The sequence below is a fragment of the Callorhinus ursinus genome, unplaced genomic scaffold, assembly GCF_003265705.2.
Source record: "Callorhinus ursinus isolate GAN/ISIS: 27379988/994484 unplaced genomic scaffold, GSC_fseal_2.0 scaffold37, whole genome shotgun sequence".
Lineage (NCBI taxonomy): Eukaryota > Metazoa > Chordata > Mammalia > Carnivora > Otariidae > Callorhinus > Callorhinus ursinus.
The window spans coordinates 11,371,980-11,396,298 of record NW_027397099.1 but is presented as its reverse complement, the minus strand read 5'-3'; the positions used below and the strand labels follow the sequence as shown (position 1 = coordinate 11,396,298).

Below are 24,319 nucleotides of genomic sequence, written 5' to 3'. Positions count from 1 at the left end.
CACTGATGTAATAACATCTGAATACATTTAGCTTTAAACAATGGAAGAAAAAGAACAGATTTATTCAAGGAAGTGCATCTCCACACAAGCAGATTTTATAGGCACATTGAGTAAATGGCAAATTAAAATCATACACATTTTCTCCTGTGAGCTACTATGACGTCAGTTAACTTTTAGTTTATTGGATAACTATTTCATGGAAATGATATAAAAATTTCCAGGGAGGTCAGAGATTTTTAGGAGTACATGTATAGCATTTAGTTTCAATATTTTTCCTTTCTATCAGTATTAGGATGCAATTGAAAAATCTAATGTTTGATCATTTATTGTGGATTAATTTCAAGGGAAGCTGGAAGTTTATATAAAAACTTCCGGAAAAATAAAGTATATCTGGAATGTTGCGATAAGGAAATGAATTTCAGGGCCATACTTGGAATTCTATGGGAGCAGACTCTTTCTGTTTCTTGAGATTACTAATTTGAAATGAAATAACCTTTCTAAGGCATGAAACTAAAAAAAAGAAAATTTTTGAGAATTATGGAGCCATATCATAATTCTGACTATTTTATTTAAAAAATGATTCATTGTTTATCAACACTAAACCTAACTTAGATTTTTTTCATTAGCAGATGATAAACTTTATTTTAGGCTATTTTACATTACTTCAAAAATATTTAATAACAGTGGGGTATCACTGTCAATATTAACTTTTTGAAAGGCAAGCATCCAACAAACAAATACATTTCTGATGATCTGATCTGTTTACAACCATTAAACTAGCATGGGATCTATTAGAAATCTCCTATAAGATTCTACAGATATTGTTCATTGACTTGTTCTTAGGTACCAGGCATGATTATATACAATGAATTGGATTTTTACCCCCTCACTGCTGTAAGAACAGCACGTGGTAACTATTTAATATGTATTGCATAAATGAATGAATGAATGAATGATGTCAGCATATTTTAGCATCATCACTAATTCTCACATAACCTTGAGAAGTATGTATGAAGAGACGTATTGGAACCTAGGGCACCAAAGATGTGATATATAACATTTGATCCCAGATATATCTAATAACAAACTACCTGCATCTTCCTGCCCTAATACATCAGGCTGCCTCAAAATCTTGTTGACATCCATACGTTCTGCACATGCATCTCAGTTAAACTGGGGCTTAGACCATCAATATTTTGGAGAGCAAATAAAGATGCACTTATGCATTCTTGTTCTTGTTGCTCTTTACAGGGATAAAGGTCCACTTTTGATTCTGACACATAGCACAACAAAATGAAGACTTAGACATCATAGTTCCTTGTGAGTGTGGACAAGGTGAGAGAGGACTGTTGCAGCTTTTGGAATGCTTTCAAAGCTTCTGTAATATACATCTATGCTCTAGGAACACTCAACATGATAGCCAAGGTGGTATCTACAATCACAGTACACTGTCACTTTCTCAGACAAAACCCAATTTTCTTTTTTCCTGGCAGTCTTTCTGCAGGTGGTATGAATTGGAAGGTGACAGAAAGCACATTGAATGAGAGTGAGTCAAAGGTGCTGCAGGAAGGACAGCATCATTTTTGGTTTTCTATTCATTCTTCTGCCCATTATTACCAGTTTACTTCTGATTATCAATATTAGCTTTCCTGAAGTACTAATTTTGTTTCTTAAAGCAGGAGTTTTAAACTTGGGAAAGGAAAGGATGATCTATGAATGACCATCATATGGTTCAAACCTCTCAATCTGAAAGTAAAATTGAATGGCATTATTCATATATGCAGATATAGGATGGGAAAGTCCATAGCTTTTATCAGATTGTCAGTGATTTCTGTAACTGAATGAAATAACACAAAATAATTTAAGAACCATCCCCTAAAAGAGGGGCCCTTGAAAATAAAAGTTATACACACAAGAGAAATCAAGTCATAACAATGATGATAAATTTAAAAAAGAGGAAATATTGGAATTTGGGAAATTATATTAAAATCCACACAATGACCCAGTTAGCCTCCATTATTGCAAAACTGTATAATATAGTTCAAATATGAGCACTGTTCATAGCTATTTAATGGATAGTTCCTGGATATGGTTTATAATTTGCATGGTAATCCAATCTCTACTAAGACTTCCTTTTCCTACCCAGAATATTTTCCCATTCCCATGCCCCGCCCCTTTTTTTGTGCATGAAGACATCCTTGTCTTTAAAAACTTGTTCAGAGCATATACCATGAAAGTCTGACCTATGGAAAATACAACAGGAGGATATAGATTTGATTTGATATGTCTTTTTTAAACACTAGGTGAAGTCCTCAGTCCTCTGGGTAGACAGTTGGAGGCTGTGCCTTCATAAATCCATTTGTAGAACTTTTGACATTTTACTCTTTCTGTTTCTTTCACTGCCCTTTCCCTTCCTGAAACTAAGTTGAGATAAAATGCTACAAAGCAAGGGCTCCTGAAGAATGTGTTTATACAAAGTTTGGGATTTTCAGTTTCTTGTGCCTCTTCATGTTTCGTGTGTATTTTGTGCACCTCTGAATTAGTATTAAAAAAAATTCCATCACTTGCTCTTCTTTGAAAACCTCATTGATAGGGTAAAACCCACAGTTTCTAATATAGCTGAGAAGTCTCAGGTTCCTTTCAATTTCTTCTCTCCATCTTCCATGATATGACTTCACAGGAACACTTCCTGATGCCTCCCTAACATCATAAGCATCACTTCCTAGGCTGAACATGTATGGCGCCATTTATCTTCCTAGAGAAGGATTTTTCTGACTGGGTTCCATTTACCACTATTATATAGTTTCCTCTGAAGGAAATCGAAAAGATTTTATAATCAGCTACATTTGCTAAATGCCAAAGATCATACAGCCCTTTCGTGATTCATATGTACTCCTAGATGCAAGGGAATCTTACAGTTAAACAAAACAAGAGGAAGAAAATGTGAACTTTTTTAATTCAGTGCTTTGCAGTCTTATTAGGTAAACCACATACCCTCACACCCCCTCCACACACCACACCATATATTGATGTGCTATACCCTACAAGTTTTTCTCGGGCACTCACTTTGAGAAATGCTATCCTCCAAAACTCCATCAGAATCTTCAAGGCCTGAGGATTTCCACCTCTCTGCAGAGGAATTGTGTCTCCATAGCTTGGTGGTTACGGCATCATCTGCATGTGCATCTCTGCCCTTCCAACAATATGTCAACTCCTCTTGGTACCACATGTTACCCAATTTATGTCACTAGCACAAAGCCAAGGCCTAAGGCCATTTACTATCTAGTGTCAATTTTACTGTCTTCCAAAAGGCATCAATATGACTTCTAAGAACAAATAGAAAGAAGCATACATATGTGCCCACCTTGTTTCCATCCTAAGTTCTTATTCAGTAACTTATAGGTTGAAAATAAAGAAAATATATTTGTATGAAATAGACCAAGATTTTTAAACAGTCCCTGACACCATTTTCTCTGTGGATCATTGATCTCATCTAGGGCAGGGGCCAGAATCAAACACATGGAATTTGGAATCACACAAGAGATTCAGCTGATGCAAATGTCAGCTGCAAACAGGACTTCACAAAAAGATTTAGATTGTATGTGTTCCCGTAAGTTGATTCCAGTATATTTGAAAAAATAATGATAATAACTCACATTCATATGGGGAGTGCAAGCCCTCCCTTCACCCTTAATAAATAAAATACTTGGAAATTAAGAATTATCCCAGTACAGGGAACTAGATTATCTTCTGTTATATTGACCCATTGAGAGACTATAATGTTTTGCTCCGAATCAAACTCATGTAGATATAATAACAAGAGAGAAATGAAACAACGCTAATGAAGTATATTTTGCTTTTTAGATTATGAGACTAGTTAAAACATACACTAATAAGCACTTGATATTGTACTAGATATTTCTAAAATATGAGAGTTTAATAGACATTAAGGCCGAAGGTCACAAAATTAGTAAATGGCAAAGCTGTGACTCACACTTAGATTGTTTTAGTTTCAAACCCTTCCACTGTATTTTTTACTTATGCTTTCCCCTCTGTCAAAGGTGAGCTCTAAAAGTCATACTTCTGTTAGTGACTGTCTTGAAATGTTTTGTTACATATGATTTTTTCAAATATCATTTTATGCATCCACTAATTTACCATCTCCTTACTCCACCCCCAAAAATGAAAATAATACTTTATGCATTTTGTTGAGGTCATCAATTTCATCTGTCTTAAAAATCAATCCTCCCTCTTGTGTATGCAGATAGATCCTGAAAGATGCCTGCTGGCAGGGAAGTTAAAATTAAATCTCCTAAATTTATTGTTTCATGAGTATTACAAAATGCCATATTTTCAATTCACTGTTTCACATTTATTAGAAAAAGACACAAACAGAAATTTTTAAAAATAAGTAAAGTAGCGAACTCATTCATTGCCGGTATTTATCAACAGATAATTATTTTGACTTTTCTCCCTGAGCTTTATTTTTTCCACTGGAGAGTTTGTGGAATGCTTGTGGATAAAGTGTCTTTATTGGTCAGAGGACCTGACTTTTTTCCCTTTTGAAAAATGCTCACTCTTGATCAGAATCTTATTTCTAAGAAGTGTCTCACACAGGCAATGGAATCTCAAAGTCGGCTTCCTTGGGAAGCACCGAGAGATCCTAGAAAGTGCAAGGACATGGGAAACCCATCTGTGCCACTTTTCATGGCCTTGGGGAAACCCCTCACCCTTTTTTAGCCTCAGCCCTCTTATCTGTAAAATGTGGTTGCAGCCCCACGCCTGCGGAGTGGCGATGTTGTCTGTATGTTGGACATCTATCTATATTATGTTGTTCATGTAAGCATACAGCTTTCACAATTACTTATCTCCATGTCCCCTGCTACCACCTTAGTCCAGGCTACCCCCATCTTTTGCAATTACAGCCTTCTGTTTTTGCTGCTTAACTGCGCGTGTGCGTGTTTGTACATTTTATTCAAAGTAAGACCCTTTTCGTCCAGTCTCAGTCTTACTTATTGAATTCTTCTCATTATTACACTTAGCCACAGAGGTCTTCAATTCTTTAAACAAACCAAGGTCTTTCTCCCTTCAGAATCTTTGCAAAAGCTTATCCTGTTGGCTAGAAGGCTCTTGCTTCCAGGCCTTGAATGCCTAGCCCTTTCCCATTTTTTTTCCATTTTCAGTTCAAATGATACCCACTTAAAAAGTAACTTTCTCTGACAACACTATATAAAGTAATTCTCTGCTTTTTCTTCATTCCCCTCTGTCCAGTTGTGCTAATGTTTCCTTCAATCCAGTTTTCAAAACTGAAACTATATTATGGATTCATTCTACCTTTTTTTCTGTAAGCCCTTTTTCTCATTAAGTTCCATTAGAGAGAACATGTTTTGTCCTTTTTACATTGTTTCCCCAGGTCATATTACAATACTTAGCATCTTATAGATGCACAAGAAATACTGTTCAATTAAATAAATGATTTTTCATTTGAAGAGGTTAGTTTGTGCACTGTGTCTGTGAGTAAAACAAGGGTTTCCATGGTAATATCAGAGAAACTAGTTATTGAAATATTTGTCACTGCTGAATGAAATGAATTAGGACTGTGATTCTAAAATTTTGTGAATATGCATTACATGCCAAGCATTGGCTAGATACATATTTAGAAATATAAGATGTTATTTTCTTTCTTCCTTTTTTTGTTTTTGGACCTATGATATTCCTAGGATAAGCAAGCATCATACTGTTACAGTATTGGTCAGTGACAAAAGGGATTAAAAGAAGTAAACCAGAGCATTTTTTTTTTTTAGCCCAAACATAATTAACTAGATGCCAAATAGCAAGCCTCAGCTTCTATAGAGGGTGATGAAGCTTTATTTATATGCCACTAGATTTATTTATAGTAAAAGGGGAAGTTCCTTCCTGAAGGAAAAAAGAGTTGAAGCAGTCTGTCATCTAGCTAGTTCTCAAACAATAAAATATTCTCTGGGACTAAATAAGAGACCTTGACTCACACCTGGAATTACAACATTTTCAGTGTAGTCTTTGCGTCATTGAAGCATCTGGAGCAAATAATCCTAATTATGTATGTATGGTAAGCAAGGGGTTAGCATCTGAAACAAAATCCTAGAAAGACCCTATTAAGGGGACAAGAGGTAAAATAGAGTTATGGAAGGCCCTCTGGCCAACGCTGGTCACTGAAGTTCTCTATATGTCTTTCGTGTTTGGTTCTGAGTGCGCTATGTCAAGCGTAAGGAAGGAAGATACGGGTTTCTCCACAGCTGTTACCTGTTCCTCCACCCGTCCAGCCAGATTACCATTCTCTTCAGAGAGAACCTGGTTTATCCCCAGCTGACTCCTTTTCAGCTCTTGATAGATGTTTCCTGTCTCTGGTGGAACAGGTCCTATATTAAGAGGTCTTTTCAGTAAGAGAGCTCCATTTCCCTTCAGCTCTTCAGCCTCCTTTCTGCCCAGAGGATTTGAGGTATGTTCTTGCAATTCTATCATTTCTAATTTTATTACGTGTTTGCCAGAGAGAAAACTCTAGAAGGGAAAAAGACTGTTGTTTAGGGTGGTGTTTGCCACTAAATCCCCAGTACCTCATCAAGTCCTGGTACATAGTATGTGTTTACATAAACATTTACTGACTAACCCAAACGTGAACTGTCAGCTACATAGTTTGCTTTCTAATTTTGAAATCTTTAATCCTTAACGTCATTTCTGATTTCTGTCTTGGCCATTAGAGAGGAGTCAGTGGAAAGAGTCTTTTCTTACTCCTGTTAAACTGAGGGTCGAGGAATCTGTAGATGATTATATCATGCTGTGATTGAGTTGGAGGCTAGAGATATCTTAAAACTTTTGACTTGAGATAAATTACCTATTGGGGAAATTTTTTTTTCCATAGAAGTAACTAGCAATAGCAAATACCATATTAACATTTACTTATGTAATGGAGGGATTATTTAAAATGATTCTAGTGAAAAGCGATTCACACTGATTTTTGTATAATATGGACTATGAGTTATTTCTGTGATGGGTGGTTGTTGCTGTCTTAAAAAATTTCAGATATCATCTTTCACTTTATAATAATGAAAAGGTGGGAGAAGAAGATAGGAATTCCAATTCTACTTTCAAAGTGAACCTATGACAATTTAAGCACAGATGCATCACATACCGGGGGTCTATGTATAGAGAAGAGGAAAGTGGCATCCTTCCTTCCTTGTTAAAATATTTATTTAATATTTGATTCTTGGTTTAAATGAGTCAGTTCATTGGAAAAGACTAGTCAAGCACAGTAGAATTCTCTATGTTGATGTTGATAGTGGTTTTCGTTTTGTGCGATGTTTTAAAAACCTCTTTCTAGAGGTGTTCTCAGTCCAGGTTATCACAGACTGAGTTTTTTAGTCGCTTGCCCTTGATTATTACTAATGATCTCCAGCTGCCTCATTTCTCAGGAAGCTGATCCCCTTTGAGTTCAGCCTTAAATCCATACCTTCCAGGCAAGGCAGACATTTCAGAGTCCCCTACATTCCTTTCCCTGAGGCTGTTTTAAAGCAGACATTAATGGTTGAAAATGCTGATATAACTATGAATTTAGTGCCCATGCTGTTGTTGACATTTTTCATGAGTGTGTGATCACCTCATAATGAATATTCTGATTTCAAAGTGAGTTAAGTGGTTTGGTGGTGTTATGAGAGATGACTGAAAGTGCATCTGTGTTGTACTTACATAAACACTATTTGATGTCGATAACAAATATGAATTTTGGAAAATGGTAAATATAAAAATGAGATCCTTGAGCCATTAAGAGTGAACTAGGAATGACTGTAATGAATCACATATGAGTTCTGACTAGTACAAAAGATGCAAGGAATTCAGGAGTTGTTTGAACAACTTCATGTGTATCAACCAGTCAGTCGTATGTCCAAAGCTTATGTGAACAGTCAAAAATCTGATCTCTATGTAAATATGAACTCTGATAAACATACCTAAACAGATTCACTTGAGGATAAGGTAGTGGCAGTGGACAGATACACAACATAAACATTTCTTCACAGAATGAGTCATTCATTTTGATATGCAAAAATCATAAAACAAAGAATCAACTGCTTTTTTTTTTATTTTGATTTCGCAGAGGAAAGATGATGAAACAATTCATTTTTTTTTCTGAGGATAAGAACTGCTGAGGAATCATTAAAACCTTGGAAACAGTCAAAATCCACGTGGTAAACCTCCAGATTCCTGGAGGTCCAAAGGCATGCATATGTCAATATCACAAGTGAAGCCAATGTGGGATTTTTGAAATATCAATGCCATTGACTCTTTGAACTTGTGTGATGAGTTTTGCTTTTTCTTTGCATGAATTTTTTTTTTTAATTCTAAAGTATTTGACAGATTCTGTGTGATCAAAAACGTCTGGCTTAGAAGTCTACATCACTCCAGGAATAATCTGGCCCACACAAACCATATCCTTGAAACTAACCTGTGCAAATTTTGATCAAACTCTGCCAACTCGATCTGCCAACTTAGCCAAATGATAATTACTGCCATATACACACACACTCTACCCTCAAAAGATTATAAATGAGAATGTCCAAAAGATATGATAGAGGCCAATTCTACATGATGAAATTAGGAAACATTTAGGTTAATGTTAGAATATTTTTAAGAGCATATCACTGCTAAAAGTGAATATTTTGATAATATTTACAACACCTTGGGTGTTTGAAATTAGTTTCAATGCTAGAATTTAATTTGGGGTGTGTGTGCACGCATGTATTTGTGTCTTATTTTGGGAAATGAAAATGAAGCTAATCCTTCTGATACAGGAGGGTAGTCTAGGGGAAAATGTCCACGGTTTCACAGGAGGGTTACACATTGATCTTTTGTAATAATTAAAAGTATAGGGCTATGGTGCTATTCCTTTCTGTAGGTGAAAAAAAAATCTGACTCTTGTCAGGTAAGCTACTCGGCAAATAGTAAGTTTAATTCCTAACACCCACATGAGGCCCAAGAATAGTTGGATTAACAACTCCAGTGTCATGCTGTCAGCTGCTGTTTATTTAAATTAAAATGTCACCATCCAGAAATAAATTAGGAAGTTGAAAAACGATAAATTTCTTAAACATACAGTACTTTGGCACCTTGTTAAAATAAATCTATTACATTTGTGTTTTTTAGAACTTTACATAGACTATCCATTTTGACATTCAGAGTAGAGCAGGTTTTCTCTTTTTTTGTTCTTTTCTCTTCCTCCCTTCCTCCTCTTTCCTTCCTATTTCTCTATTTTTTGTCTACCTTCATTGTCCCTATCTATGCTACATTAGACTAGCTAAAAAAAAAATTTCATAAATACACAATTTCAGATGCTTTACTTACACCTCTAAAACACGTTGTTCATCCTATGTTTCTCTAAATAGATCTACATTTTTACAGATTGCAAAATTCACTTTCTACCACTGGTCTTCCTGGCTTCCACTCTTAGGTGTTGTTCTTATGGTTGCCATGAAACAAATATGTCCTCCCCATGAGCTTTTCTCTTATCATAAGAAGGTTAAAATTTTGTCCCCATCTCTCTAAGATCTCCCTGTTTTAGCGATAGCCCAAGATATTTTAAGATAGTTATATGGCTCTGGGTTCATGGCAAGCAGGGTGTTCACTTGAGGAGCCCATTTAGTCCTGAGTAGAGGGAATCAACCTCTCCAAAAGGGGGGCGGGAAGCTCCTTCTCCGTTCCCATTTGGATTTTTCCTGCCTGTGACTTTGCAGACCATAAATGATAAGATGCTCACTAGAATGCAGGTTAATCAAGTATGAGACCGTTGTATACAAACATATTCAGCATTAACAACATGGAGATATTTACTTGGCCGGGTTTTCCATTTTCACATAAAAATGCCTCATATTCGGATGCGAATTCAGGGGCGTTGTCATTGACATCCAGCACTTTAATAGCAACAGGCACTCGTGATATCTGACTGTGGTTCCCTATGGGAAAAAAAATAACATCAGCATTGAGGGTACTTCATTTTTAACGTGCAACTCAACTTTCTTCTTGAAAGCATGTGTGTCTGTTTCAACTTCCCTTAATTAGGGCGTTTTCAACATAGGGATGATGGAATCTGACCATTCAATAGGGGGGAAAAACACGTGCTTGACTGCTTAAAGTATAAATTATGATTTCAAACACCATTTGCTGGAGCTTAGCTTGGTGAAGACCATCTCTGAAAAAACTTAGAGGTTTCCTTGATGAAGAAAGCTTTTAATTTTAATTATAAAATCCATTATACAAGAGAAAAAATTCCCTATGCAATAAAGATTTATCTTTGTTTATCTTGGGTAGAACACAAGTCATTTTTGTGCTATTACTGTATTTGGCCATATATTAAAGGTGAACATGAAAAACGCAGGAAAAGGCCAGAACCAAATCACTTGTCGAGTTTTCTTAACAATGATAAAGATAATATTAAAGATGGGGAACCATACCTTTTGTGAACTCTGTTTTTTTTTTTTTTTAATCAAAAATTGACCTTGGAATCTTTTTGGATAAGTCATTTTAATACTGTCATTTTCATAAGATTTTCATCAGTGTAAACAGATATTAATCTTCTCATCTTTCCAGGTCAATTCCAACAGCAGAGAATTTAATACATAATCCTTAATCCTTACATCCTTAAATTTTAAAAGTTACACACACACACACAAATCTGGTGCACCAATACACTGTTGACTTCAGCCATGTGATGATTTTTCATTTGTAATATATGCAATACAGTTTGTACCATGTAACAATCTTTTGATCTCTTGTAAATTATATAGAATGCATTGGTGATGGCCAATTATTTATTCGTTTCTGTGGCACTGAATATTTTATATGTAAGCCAAGAGGGGAGCAAGTGTGTGGCTTTTGAATATGAAGAAACAGACTTGCATTTGATGTATTAAAGTGATCTTTGTGATAATTGATTAAATTTAGAGCTCTAAACCCTTCACACACTCATTTTTTTTTTTTTGTGAAATAGGAAAGTATGTCTAAAGCACACACTAAATAATCATAGCCGTGTTATAGGTTTATAGTTAGTTAAACCCACTGGATATGCTACAAGATTTGAATTTAGTTAACTAGCATGGCTACTCTCCAGTATTCTAATTTGATTAACTATGGATGGATGAAGATTACCCTGTGGAATTCCTACCACCTCAGTCATGGAACATAACCTCACTTCCCCCAAATCAAGCCAGTGGCCTTAAATGTCTTACCTGATAAATCCCTTTTCTTTTACTATCTTACCTCTAATAAATGAATTTGCTCCTCATTCAGAGAGGAACCATGGACCTCTCTGGTTTCGATGGAAAGGGAAGTTTTAAAAAAATGACACGATCCTAAGACAAGGAACTTAAATTTTATGCTTTATCCACTTGTATAAGGTGGATAAAGAAGGTACAAGGTATTTGAAATAGAGTACAATTATATCCTTAAAGATTTACCTCTTCTCTAGCCTGGCCGTGAGCTGAATATAGCAGCTGCTAGAGAGTAAAAGGGAATACAGTGTTCGCACTAAACAGCAATATTTGGGGCTCTAGCTTTGCCTTCTACTCCCTATGTGATCCTGAACAAGTGACTTAACCTCCTTTTATTCCAGAGAAAACTGAAACTGAAGAACTTTGTTTCCAGAATGGTTAAAAATAGGAGATAGCAGGAGGGTAAAAATGAAGGGGGTGAAATCGGAGGGGGAGACGAACCATGAGAGACTATGAACTCTGAAAAACAAACTGAGGGTTCTAGAGGGGAGGGGGTGAGGGATGGGTTAGCCTGGTGATGGGTATTAAAGAGGGCACGTACTGCATGGAGCACTGGGTGTTACACACAAACAATGAATCATGGAACACTACATCAAAACTAACGATGTAATGTATGGTGATTAACATAACATGATTAAAAAAAAAAAAAACCCAGATGTAGCTTTGGCATCCCAGACATGAGACCTTCATGAGACCTTTGTATAGTATAATATTGATGAAGTTCAAAACAAAATATATTTGTTTAAGGTAACTAATCATTGCCACTTCTTCAAAAATACGTACAGGTTTCTTAAAAATACTTATGAATGACCACTATTTGAAGTTTGAGTCCAAATATCAAATGCCAAAATGGATATATCCTTAACATTCTCAAAACTGCACTAAAAAATTGCCTCCCTGAGAGACTGAACAATTTAAATTCCATTTTTTTTTCCCTCATGGTACTATTTTCCCCAAGCAGAGTCCCTTTAACTGATTAATTTTATTTTATAATTCTCTGTATCTCAACTCTACAAACTATTGATAAATTATTTATGTAACATTCGTTTTCTCTTCCATATCCTAAACCAACTCTTGTGTATATAAAGGATCACAGGAGCCTTCTGTTACGTTTTTGTCTTCCATTTCTCTACCCTTCAGTTAACAAACAGCCAACCATCAACATAGGCTTAATAAACTACATATACAGTATAGACAGTGAAAAATAAGTGCACAGTCTTTGAAAACTGTAAATTACAAGGAAAAGCTATTCTTAAACATGATTTTGTTCCTTGGAAAGGGAAGAAAATGCTGACCTTGTTGAGTCAGATTCATGGGCAATGGTTGATTGGGTCAAGTCTACCAACTGATACCCTTTGTTTTCCCTCTTATGTTGCACACACACCTGACAGGCAAACATGCATACACAGATTTTTTTCACCATTTTGGCAAGGGATGATTACGCTAAAGCCTGTGTTCTTTTCTCCTCTTTTCCTGATCTCAGCATTGCAAAAAAAATGGCAATTATCTCTTACATCTAGATGGCCAACAGGTGGTAAGACTCCAGCAGAAAAGATAAAAGCTGCATGAGCTGCTTATTGGGCTCTCAACATTAAAGTAGTATACCTTTTCTTATATGTAGTGTCAGGGATAAGGCGGTATTTAACTATTCCAGGACTAAGAACCTTGGAATAGCATCATTATGATTATTTTTTTGTAATGTGGGATGGGAATCTGTCACCTCATCCTGTTAGAAGATCATGAATGACAGAAGGTTCTTCCAGTTATACTTAATTTGTCTTAGCACTTCCACAAGTAAATAGTATCTTGTAATTTAATGGACAGTGGGCATTTCAGAAATGATAATATTTTCTTCTTTGTGGGGCATCTGGATGGCTCAGTCAGTTAAGCGTCTGCCTTCAGCTCAGGTCATGATTCCAAGGTCCTGGGATCGAGTCCCACATCAGGCTTCCTGCTCTATGCAGGTTCTGCCTCTCCCTCTACCCCTTCCCCCTGCTTGTGATCTCTCTTTCTCTCCCTCTCTCTCAAATAAAATCTTTAAAAAATGTTTTCTTCTTTGTTTTGGCCTGTGGAAAACTCAGAACTCAATTTGCAATCTACTGCTCATAACTGTAAAGAACGTAATGGTGTGTATGTTGTGTATTATGTTTACTGAAATTTGGTGTATTTTTTACATTTATTTAATAATTGCCCAAATTTACTAAATTAATTTCTTACAAAGATAGTTGAATTGTATATATTTTTAGGTATTTCTTTTTAATTTAGTAGTTTACAGTATGTCTGATTAAAATAAAAGAAATAAAACCTAAACTGTATATCCTGGCACTGAAAAAGGATATGCTAGTGGATTATGACAAGACAGAATTTCTGTAGCCTTAGTGGTTACATAAAACATACTGGACAGTTAAGCCTAACTAACAATGTAACATCATCCCTTATCTTTGTAACTGTTGAATTCCTTGTTATCCTTTAAAATGCAGTCCAAACTACATCTCTTCCCAAAAGTCTTTTTAACAAACAATTCGGGTTTTATTTTTTATGTTGTTTTTTTTGTTGTTGTTGTTGTTACTTTTTGACTTGTGGCATGTCAGCAGGAGGAGCAACCCCATCCCATTTCCTGGAAAAATTGGTTAAAAAAAAAAAGTACATATTTTAAATTACAGTATTTGGGAAAAGTCCTAAGGGCATATAGCAAATAAAAGCATTTATTCAAGAAAATCTACAAAACGTTGGTACGACAATCTGTGGTATTTGAACCAACACTTGATTACTCCTCCTCCTCTTAGAGGTCAGGAAGATGAGAAATACCCTCTGCACTGACCAAACCAAGAACACAGGGCTCCCTCTCCCTGAAGCTGCTAGTCAAGGACTCTACACCCAGGAGGGGCTGGACGTTAGCATTTCTCATCCTGCTCAGATCCCTGTTGCTGAGACTAAGTTTTGGGCAAGCATTCTTCCACCAAGTCCCTAATCATGCGACACAGTTCTACATTGGACAAGGCATCCCTAAGAATCCTGGGTCCTGATCTATCTTGCCATGGTTCATAAGGAGAGGTTTCATGCCCAGAGAAGTGAACCAAAAAGACTCAAGGCTATTCCCCCCTCCCCCCAAACACAGGACCCTCCACTCCTAAAGCAGAATGTCACTAGGAAAGAAGCTTCAGAGCCATGGCTTAGTCATTTGGTCTGGGGATGGGCAGGAGGGCGAAACATCAAGCAGAGAGCTCTGAATCTTTCAGAAAGAACTATTTGCCTTTTAAAGGAATGTGATAAAGTTGAAGCCCAGTGATCTCAAAATAGTGGAGGTTGTTGATAGTTGGTGGAGACCATCTGAAGAGCGAAGGACTTCTTTATCTGTGACTGAAGAACTCCAGTCTCTGCCTCAGTCTTCACAGGGATATTTCTTCCTCTTACCATGTCTTCTACTTTTCTATCTCTAATAAAAACAGTCGTTACTATATCTAGGGCCTACCCCAGTAATCTAGGATGATCTCATTTTATAATCTATAATTTAATTATATCTACAAATACCCTTTTTCCAAATAGCACATTCATAGGTTTCTGGGGATAGGACCTGGACATATTTTTGGGGGGTGGGGGGCACCATTTAAGCCACGATATTCCCTCTTCCCAAAAGCTAGGACATTTGTGACTGAATAGGATGATACTCTCCCAAACCAGTTCCTGTCGTAAAAAAACAAGGATATGTGAAATTTACTTGTACATGCTTCTTTGTATTCATTTTTCAATATATAATATAAAAGCTCAAGGAGGTTTAAAAAGCTCATAATTCCCTCATGAGATGTTTGATAACACCCTTTTGTCATTCATTCATTTATTCTTTGATCACTCTTTAGTTATCCAGTAAATAATTTCATTTGTATTCCCAGTTACTAAGCAAAGCTATAAGCAAGGAATCCACAGTACCCTAGCAGATACATTATAATGTTTAGTTTACACCTTCATCCGTCCTACAAAATACTCCTTTACAAAATGCTGCAGAAGGTCACAGGAGACAGACATTGTCCTATAGTCACAGGAAAGATTTAAACAAGGAAATGACCTTTGAATTAGTTTTAAATAATGAATACAAGTACCCTAGGTAAAGAAAGGTGGACACATCTTTCAGACAGAGTTAGCCACATTTGAAAAGGCCCAGAAGCCCAGAGAGGATGCCATCCCAATAAATCAGTAGCCCCAGTAGTGACAGCATCCAGAGAAGTGGTTGGTGGTGACACCAGGACACAAAGTTGAGGCCAAATCAGGAACAGTCTTCTGTTACATACTGAGTATGGGCTATATCATATGATCATGGTCAAGCCATTGAAATATTCTTGATGAAATTTACAATTTTTAAAATGTTAGCATAAAGCAGACAGGCAAGAAAAGTTAGGGTTGATTTTATCTCGTTTTCCTAAGTATATGAGTATCTCAGAAATATATTATTTCTTGACACTGTTAAAACTGAGAGAAAAACAATGAAAGAAAACTAGTGCCTCATGTCCCCCAAAAACCCCCAAATGTGTTACCATTATCTACATTAGATGAACATGCATGACTGAAATTGCACATGTCATATTTAAGTGAAGATTCACTTTTATCTAAACTAATGAAATGATGGCAGTTCAAATTTTAAAGATATAGGAGCAATAAAATTAATTAGATAAGCTTCTGAGGAAATTATTCATGTCCTTTGTGACTGGCCCCAAAATGTTTGCCTTTCATCTGATACACAAACATTAAATATAAAGATATTATAATTAGAAACTTGATTAGCATTCATTAAAGATGAATTTTCTAAACACAAGAGATGCAACACAGTGGCCTGGAAGGAAAAGCCTGTTTCAGTTGGCCACATAAGTGAGACTTTTCACATACGATGGGAGGGGGAAAAAAATGAAATGGCACCTAGTGTAAACAACTCCTTGACTTCTACCATTTGAATCGTAGTGACTTCCTGTCACCTCTCTGTCAGAGAGCCTCATGAATTGCCCATTAATTTTGCCCTTTCATAATCAAAGGTAATGGAATACTGCCAAGTCTAAGTTACTTGGGAATTTGCTTCTAACTAGTTTCCATGAGCTGTTTTTGCAGGCATCGATTGAAATAAACAGCCTCTCCTTTTCAGACTGTAAGAGAAAAAAATGATTTGACAAATTTAGATATACTGATGGGGCTCAATAAGTAATTCTTGAGTCTTCTACAAGGAGAAGGGTGGAAGCCACGAGCAGTAAATTACAGTCAACAGGGGAATGCAAAATAGGAGAATTTATAATTGAATAAGGAGGAGAGGAATGGTGAAGGTTTATAAAATAGGAAGATAGGAACTGAATCTGTGATAAAAAGATAGCAAGTTAGGAAATTTAAAACAAAACTGATGAGAATGTTGAAAGAAAGTCTTGGAAAATAATTTCAGTAGCAGATTTCGGCTTTCTCGTGGCTAAAGATAAAACTTTTTGAGATCTACTATGCCCATCAATGATACGATAATTTCTAAATTGCTAGTGGATGGTTTACCAATCCATAGGTTAGTAAATAGGAACAACTTAGAATATAATTAACCAGTGGATACCAGCAGGATAAAAATGTTCCTGGGGATATTAAGTTTTTCTCTTGACAATATGATTCTCACGTGCTACCCTTTCACTGTCATGGCAACAGTATTGGTTCAGACAGTCTTTTGACCCCCTCCAATATATACCAAGAAATTTCCGCCTTCTAAAATGCATCATGGGTGGGGCACCTGGGTGGCTCAGTTGGTTAGGCGACTGCCTTCGGCTCAGGTCATGATCCTGGAGTCCCGGGATCGAGTCCCGCATCGGGCTCCCTGCTCAGCAGGGAGTCTGCTTCTCCCTCTGACCCTCTTCCCTCTCGTGCTCTCTCTCTCTCATTCTCTCTCTCAAATAAATAAAATCTTAAAAAAAAATAAAATGCATCATGGGAGCAGTTAACCACCAGAATTTTTATAATTTTTTGTCGTAGTATTGTGAAAATTTAAGTAAGCCAAACTATGAAGAGGAGGCATTCTATTTTACTCCTTAAAAATCTGTCATATTTACAGAGTAGTTTAGAATTAAATTGGGATTTCAGTCAGATAGGGGCTTTAGTATCAAATAAATAAAGCCCATAAATCATACTCTTCTATTACCTAAATAGTAGTGCTCTCAAGAAAGGGAGAGAAGTGCTCTCTCTCCCTGAGAAAGTTGTGGACTTAGACATATTTCAAAATGGCTTAAACTCCCTGGAGAAATTGACTCCTAAGGGTGACTTTGGCTCAAGTCCTCACTGATCCTTGTCTGGTTTTCCTAACTAACAGCTAAAAAGCATGCTACCTGGCTACACTATTTTCAAACGCTCTCCAAATGGGGAGAAAAATGTGCAGCTCCCTTATTACATTACTCTTTTGTGAACCTGGAAATTGTAGAGTCCTGCATAATCACGTGGCAAGTTCTCCACTCCCCCCCTTCCTGCCTGTCTGCAGCAACCCTCATTATCCTTTTCCTCAGATCAGGAGGTGAGGCCCTTAAAACTAAGTAATTTATGCTTGTACAGTTTTGATGCCGTGGGAAAAAAGTTTTCAAGCCATTGACATGAGCACTAACTTTTTGAACCTCTTGGATTCTGTATTTTTATTAACTGTAAAACTTTACCAGTCACATTCTAAATAGAGAAAACATCTATGACTGTTTATAAATGAAAAATCAATACTAATGAGGAGAGAGCTATTACATTTTCCATTTTATTAGCATCTATTAGAAAATATTACATTTAATTGTTGAGGCTTACAAATTTGGTTTCCTCTGTTGTCTATATGCTTTTGTTTTTGCACGTATGTGTGTATGCATGTGTGGTTTTTAGTTTGTTTTGTTTGACATGTGCTGCTCCATTCTACTGTGTATTGTTTTTGCCCAATTTGTGATTCAAATACTGACTTTTTCTGATAACAGCCCTAAATACATGTTTCTAGCTTTCTTACACAACTCCTCTTTCTCCCAACTGTAACAGATAAGGAAATAAAATTCTGTGTTGAGTTTCTAACTCCCATGTCCTCTTTGATAATCTAAATCTTTGCAAAAATCTCTCATTCTACTCTGCCAACAAAATTGCATTATGCCTCTATTACCGAATCCTCAGTGGTTTTTCTTTTCTCTCTAATTATTTCAGATAGGATTGATTCAAGATTATTGGAACTGAATATCTTGAAGTAACTTTGACAGTGCAATTCAGTTTAAATCCCTTATATATTCAAATCTTAATTAGGGAGACTCATACTTACAGAGGGATTAATGTAAACATGTATCCAATATTCCGTTTAAATGTTCATTCAGGACCAGCTTAAAACAACAGTGTGCCCTAATACATAGACATGCATACATACGTGCATGCACGCAGGACCAAATACACTCTATTAGAGAAGAAAACTAATACTGTAAACTTCCCAGCATTTGTTGCCTGATCTGTTATGTACCGTCTTTTGGGGTTTTGTTGGGTACTGTGAAGATACTTTCTCTCAAATGTAAATATGAAATCAGTCTGTATAACTGAAATATCTTAGTATGTAGTAAAGAACTGTCCATTCTTGAACATCCAATGAGTCTAAAATAAGGGTATATTACATAGACTCCAGTTATCTTGTCCATATGTACTCAAAGCTAAGAAGTGGTAAAGCTGAAATGTGTGAATCCAGGGCAATGTGACCAACAAATAAGGAAACAAACAGAAACAAACATTATTAAAACATAATACTTAGAAAACATAATCCTGAGTAGAACATTTTCAGTATGAATCTCTCCTCAAACAATATGACCAAATAAACCAATAAACAGTATTTAAAAAGGTTTGATGTTTCCATTAACATGAAATTTTCTATTAGTGAATTTATATATAAAAACATAATAGCCATATTAAAAAAAAAACCTGGGGTGACTCCCTTAAGTTTCTGGTGTGGGGTCAACTTTCGTACTTGAAGTCACCTATGCAAACCATGAGGCATATAAATCTTAAGGTTTTATTCCAGTATAATTTTATAACCTAAACAAACCCCTGTAACCACCATTCAGATCAACACATCCGGCATAACCAGCTCCTCAAAAGCCTTTTATGTACCCCATACCACTCATTATGACTCTTAGGGTAACCTCTTCTCTTACTTAATATGACATTAAATTCCTTCTTCAGAATGTTATAAAAATTGAATTAATATATTATACACACTGGCCTCTTTATATAATATTGTGAAATGATTCCCACAGTTGTATACAACCCTAGTTCATTTTTCCCATTGTTTTATGGGATTTTATAATTTGATTGAATAAATATACCACAACTTATTTTTCTCTTCCTGGTGGACATTTGGGTATTTCAGTTTCAGGCTGTTGGAAAAGTACTACTATAAATATTTTGTGTATATCTTTTGGTACATAAATAAATGAAGTGAGCTATATTGTATACTTAGGAATAAAGTGAAAGATGATCGGATATACATTCTTTCAATTTTAGTGTAGGTGTCCAAATATTTTTCTAATGTGGATGTACCACTTTACACTCTGACCAGCAATGTGTAAAAGTTCAGGCCACTGTAAGCCTTGAACACCACTTGGTAAAGGCAGTTATTTATTATTCATTTTTAATTTTAGCCATTGTAGAGATACACAACTGTATTTCACTTAGGTCCTAATTTGCAATATCTTGATGATTTGATGCTAAGAAACTATGATGGTAAATATGTCTACTTGGATATCCTCTTCTGTGAAGTCGCTGTTCAGGTTCTTGCCATTTTGTAATGGGGTTGTTTGTTTTTCTAACTGATATGCACATTATATGTTATCAATATGAGTCCTTTGCTACATGGGGTATCACCATACCTTTTCCCACTGTGTGGCTTGATTTTTCACTCTCTTTGGAGACACAACTTCTGTAATTTCTCTCACTAATGTTTTGTAGGTTTCTGTTCAAAGGTCTTTCACATCATTCTTTAGATTCTGTTACTTCAGTTGAAGTCTTTTTACTATTATAAGTAGTATTTTTTTCTCTATTGCTAGAAAATAAAATCTGATTATTTTAGAACTCTAATCATGTAAACTTTTAAAAGTTCAACTGTAGATTTCTTTTTAATTTTTATGCATTCTATCAATCATGTTGTCTGTGATGAGTGACTATTTCTCTTTTTCCAATATTTTCACTTTTACTTCTTGTATCTTACTCTACTGGCTAAAACCTTCAATATAATTGAATAAAGTAGTAATAGTAGACAACCTTATCTCATTTGCAATTTCAGGGAGAAAGTTTTCATTCTTTTAGTCATATTTGCTATGTTTGTTTTTTGTTTTTTTGTAGCAACCCTTTATCAGATTAAATTCCCCGCTATTTCTAGGGTTCCAAGAGCTTTTTTTAATGAACAAGAGATGGATATATATATACTTTTCTGCATCTATTGAGATTGATGATAGGAATTTAGTTTCTCTGAATATTTTAATTTACATTAATAGATTGTTTTCAAATGTTATAACCTGTCCTTGTATTACCTAGTTGTAGTATTATATTTTTGTATTAGTGGTATTGATTTGCTAATACATTACATAGAATTTTGTTTATGAGAAGCAGATTGTTATGTCTCCTTTCATATAATATGCTCATCAGGTTTTAGCATTGAGATTAGGCTGGCTTCGTGACACGAGGTAAAAAATGCTCCGTCTTTTACTTCTTTCTGATAAAGCTTGTGTCTGGTTCATTTGGGCATGACGATTTGTGTTAAAAGTTAGTAATTATGGATTCATTTATTCAGTAGAGAAAGTGATAAGTCTATTTTTGCTTTTCTATTATTTATGCCAGTTTGCAAAGACTACACTTTTAACTTACTAGCTTATTTCATATGTAGTTTAAGCCTTACATATTTCATATGTACTAGCTTATTTCATATGTAGTTTAAGCCATATGTAGTTTAACTTACTAGCTTATTTCATATGTAGTTTAAGCATTAATAAGTTCATAATGTCCAATTATTACCTTTTTAACATCTATAGAGTCTGTAATGTCCCCTTTGACATTGGTAACTTGTACCTTTTCTATTTTTCCTTGCAAGATTCGGTTAACTTTATTCATCTTTACAAATGTACAGCTTTTGTTTTTGTTGAATTTCTCTACGGTATCGGTTTCCAATTTCATTATACTCTATCCTGTATTTACTTAAAAGATTTATTTATTCAAGAGAGAGAGAGTGTGGGAGAAGAGACCGAGGGAGACAGAGTCTCATGCAGACTTCGTGTTGAGTGTGAGCTTGATGTGGAACTAGAATTTAAGACCCTGAGCTCTTGACCTGAGTGGAAACCAAGAATGGGTCGCTTAACCGACTGTGCCACCCAAACACCCCCTATCCTATATTTATTTCCACGTTTCTACTAGTTTTTAGATTTCTGTTCACTTTTAGCCTATTGGAAGCAGGTGCTTAGGTAACTGATTTTTAGCATTTCTTTTTTTTTCCAGTATAGACCTTTTAGACTCCTTTCCCTCTAGGCTCTCTGTTAGCTATGTCCGACAAGGTTTGCCATGTCATGGTTTTGTTATCTTTGATTTTTAAAATGTGCTAATTCCCTTTGTGATTTTATTCTGTTTCCCATGGATTAAATAGAAGTGTGTGGCTTAATTTCCAATACTTGGGGATACTTGTAGTTTAGTGTGAGAGTGTGTGTGTGTGTGTGGGGGGGGTGTGTGGGTGTGTGTGTGGGTGTGGGTGTGTGTGTTCCTGGTTGAATTCCATTGTGTTAGAAAAGCACACTTCACAAGAGGTGAGACTTGCTTTATGGCCCAGTTTTTGGACATAGTGGGTAAATATTTCAAGTGTGTTTTGAGCAGAACATTTTTTGTAATTTTGAGTGCAGTGTTTTAGACATTTCAATTAGAAAAGATTACAAATGACAGTATTCAAACACTATCCTTGTAATTTTGTTTTTTGGTGTTTTTTTGTTTTGGTCTTTTTGGGGGGCTACTTTGATTAGCAGAGAGTTGGGGTAAAACTCTATCTACATCTATTGATTTATTTTTCCCTTTGTTTCTTTTTTTTTTTTTTTACTCTATATACTTGGGAAATACATTATTAGGAACATATAAATTTAAGTTTTTTATATCTTCCTGATGAATTTAATGATCATTATGAAAATTTTCTCTTTGTTTTTGGTAGTATCTCTTTCTTCCTACTCTGTAGCTGAACTACTTTGTTTTGAATTGGCATGATTGAGCTTCCTTTAATCCTCAGAGTCCTTACGTGTCCTTTATTGATTTCACTCATATGTGGAATTTAAGAAAGAAAAGAGATGAACATATGGGAAGGAAAAAGAAAGAGTCTCTTAACTATAGAGAAAAAACTGAGGGTTACTAGAGGGGCGGGGCGTGGGGGAATGGGCTAAAAGAGTGATGGGTATTAAGGAGGGCACCTACTGGGCGCCTGGGTGGCTCAGTTGGTTAAGCGACTACCTTCGGCTCAGGTCTGGAGTCCTGGGATCGAGTCCCGCATCGGGCTCCCTGCTCAGCGAGGAGTCTGCTTCTCCCTCAGACCCTCCCCCCTCTCAGTACTCTCTCTCTCTTTCTCATTCTCTCTCTCTCTCTCTCTCTCTCAAATAAATAAATAAATAAATAATCTTTAAAAAAAAAAAAAAGGAGGGCACCTGCTGTGATGAGCAGTGGGAGTTATATTTAAGTGATGAATCACTGAATTCTCCTGAAACCAATATTACAGTATTTGTTAATTAGATAGGATTTAAGTAAAAATTTGAGGGGAAAAAAAGTTACCATAGTTAAGAAATGTGATTCAAGTATTAGTTGCTTTTTATTCTGGTCTGAAAATTAAAGAATATTACAGTATATAGCTTACTAACATTTAGTGTGATTGGTTATATATCTGGTTTTTAATTTTTTATACTTTTCCTTCATCAATTCTTTACTATTTTTCCTTTCTGTATTCTTTTGGATTGATAAATTTTAATTATTCCATTTCCCCATTAGCCAGTTAGTTACATAGACTTCTATGAATACTACTTTAGTGGTAACATTAAATATCATTTATTTTTTATATTATTACCAGTATAGGTTACATACAGTGTTTTTTTAGTTTCAGGTTTACAATATAATGACTCCACAACTCTACACACTACTCAGTGCCCACCAAGGTAAGTGCGCTCTTGATCCCCTCATCTGTTCCAGCCATCCCCCCGCTCCCAACTCGTCTCTGGTAACTATCTGTTCTCCATAGTTAAGAGTCTGGTTTTTGGTTTGTTTCTTTATTTTCCATTAATAGTATGTTTTGTTTCCCAAATCCCACATATGAGTGAGATCATATGGTATTTGTCTTTCTCTGACTGATTTCACTCAGCATTATACTCTCTAGATCCATCTATATCGTTGCAAATGGCAAGATTTCATTCTTAATTATGGCTGAATTATATATATTTAATACATAAATTATGAATTATGTTATTTATAAATATAAAATATAAATATATTTTATAGATATGCACACACACACACAAACACTTCTTTATCCATTCATCTATCAGTGGGCACTTGGATTGCTTCCAAAATTTGGCTATTGTAAAAAATGCAGTGAACATAGGGGTGCATGTATCTTTTCAAATTAGTGTTTTTGTATTCTTTAGGTAAATACCCAGTAGTGTGATTAATAGGTCATAGGGTAGTTCAATTTTTAATTTTTTCAGGAACCTCCATACTCTTTTCCTCAGTCGCTGCATCCATTTGTATTCCCACCAACAGTGCACAAAGGTTCCTTTTTCTCCACATCCTCAACAAAACTTGTTGTTTGTTGTTTTTCATTTTAGCCATTCTGACAGGCATGATGTGATGTCTCATGGTAGTTTTGATTTGCATTTCCCTGGTGATGAATGATGTTGAGCATCTTTTCATGTGTCTGTTGGCCATCTGCATTTCTTCTTTAGAGAACTATCTGTCCATGTCTTCCGCCTGTTTTTTAAATTGGATTATTTGTTTTTCGGGTCTTGATTTATTTTTATATTTTG

General features: G+C 35.6%; 1 protein-coding gene across 10 annotated transcripts in view; it reads right to left on the bottom strand.

Moving 5' to 3' along the window:
- CDH8 (cadherin 8) overlaps nucleotides 1–24,319 on the bottom strand; it is a 353,942-nt gene that overhangs the window by 54,329 nt on the left and 275,294 nt on the right. For 9 of the 10 annotated variants that reach the window (XM_073880200.1, XM_073880204.1, XM_073880205.1 and 6 more), the window contains one exon: nucleotides 9,859–9,980. In XM_073880200.1, the coding sequence (XP_073736301.1) occupies nucleotides 9,859–9,980 (122 nt within the window). Of the gene's footprint in view, nucleotides 1–6,282; nucleotides 6,538–9,858; nucleotides 9,981–24,319 lie in introns of all 10 variants that reach the window. The other variant, XM_073880207.1, reaches the window with a different exon arrangement.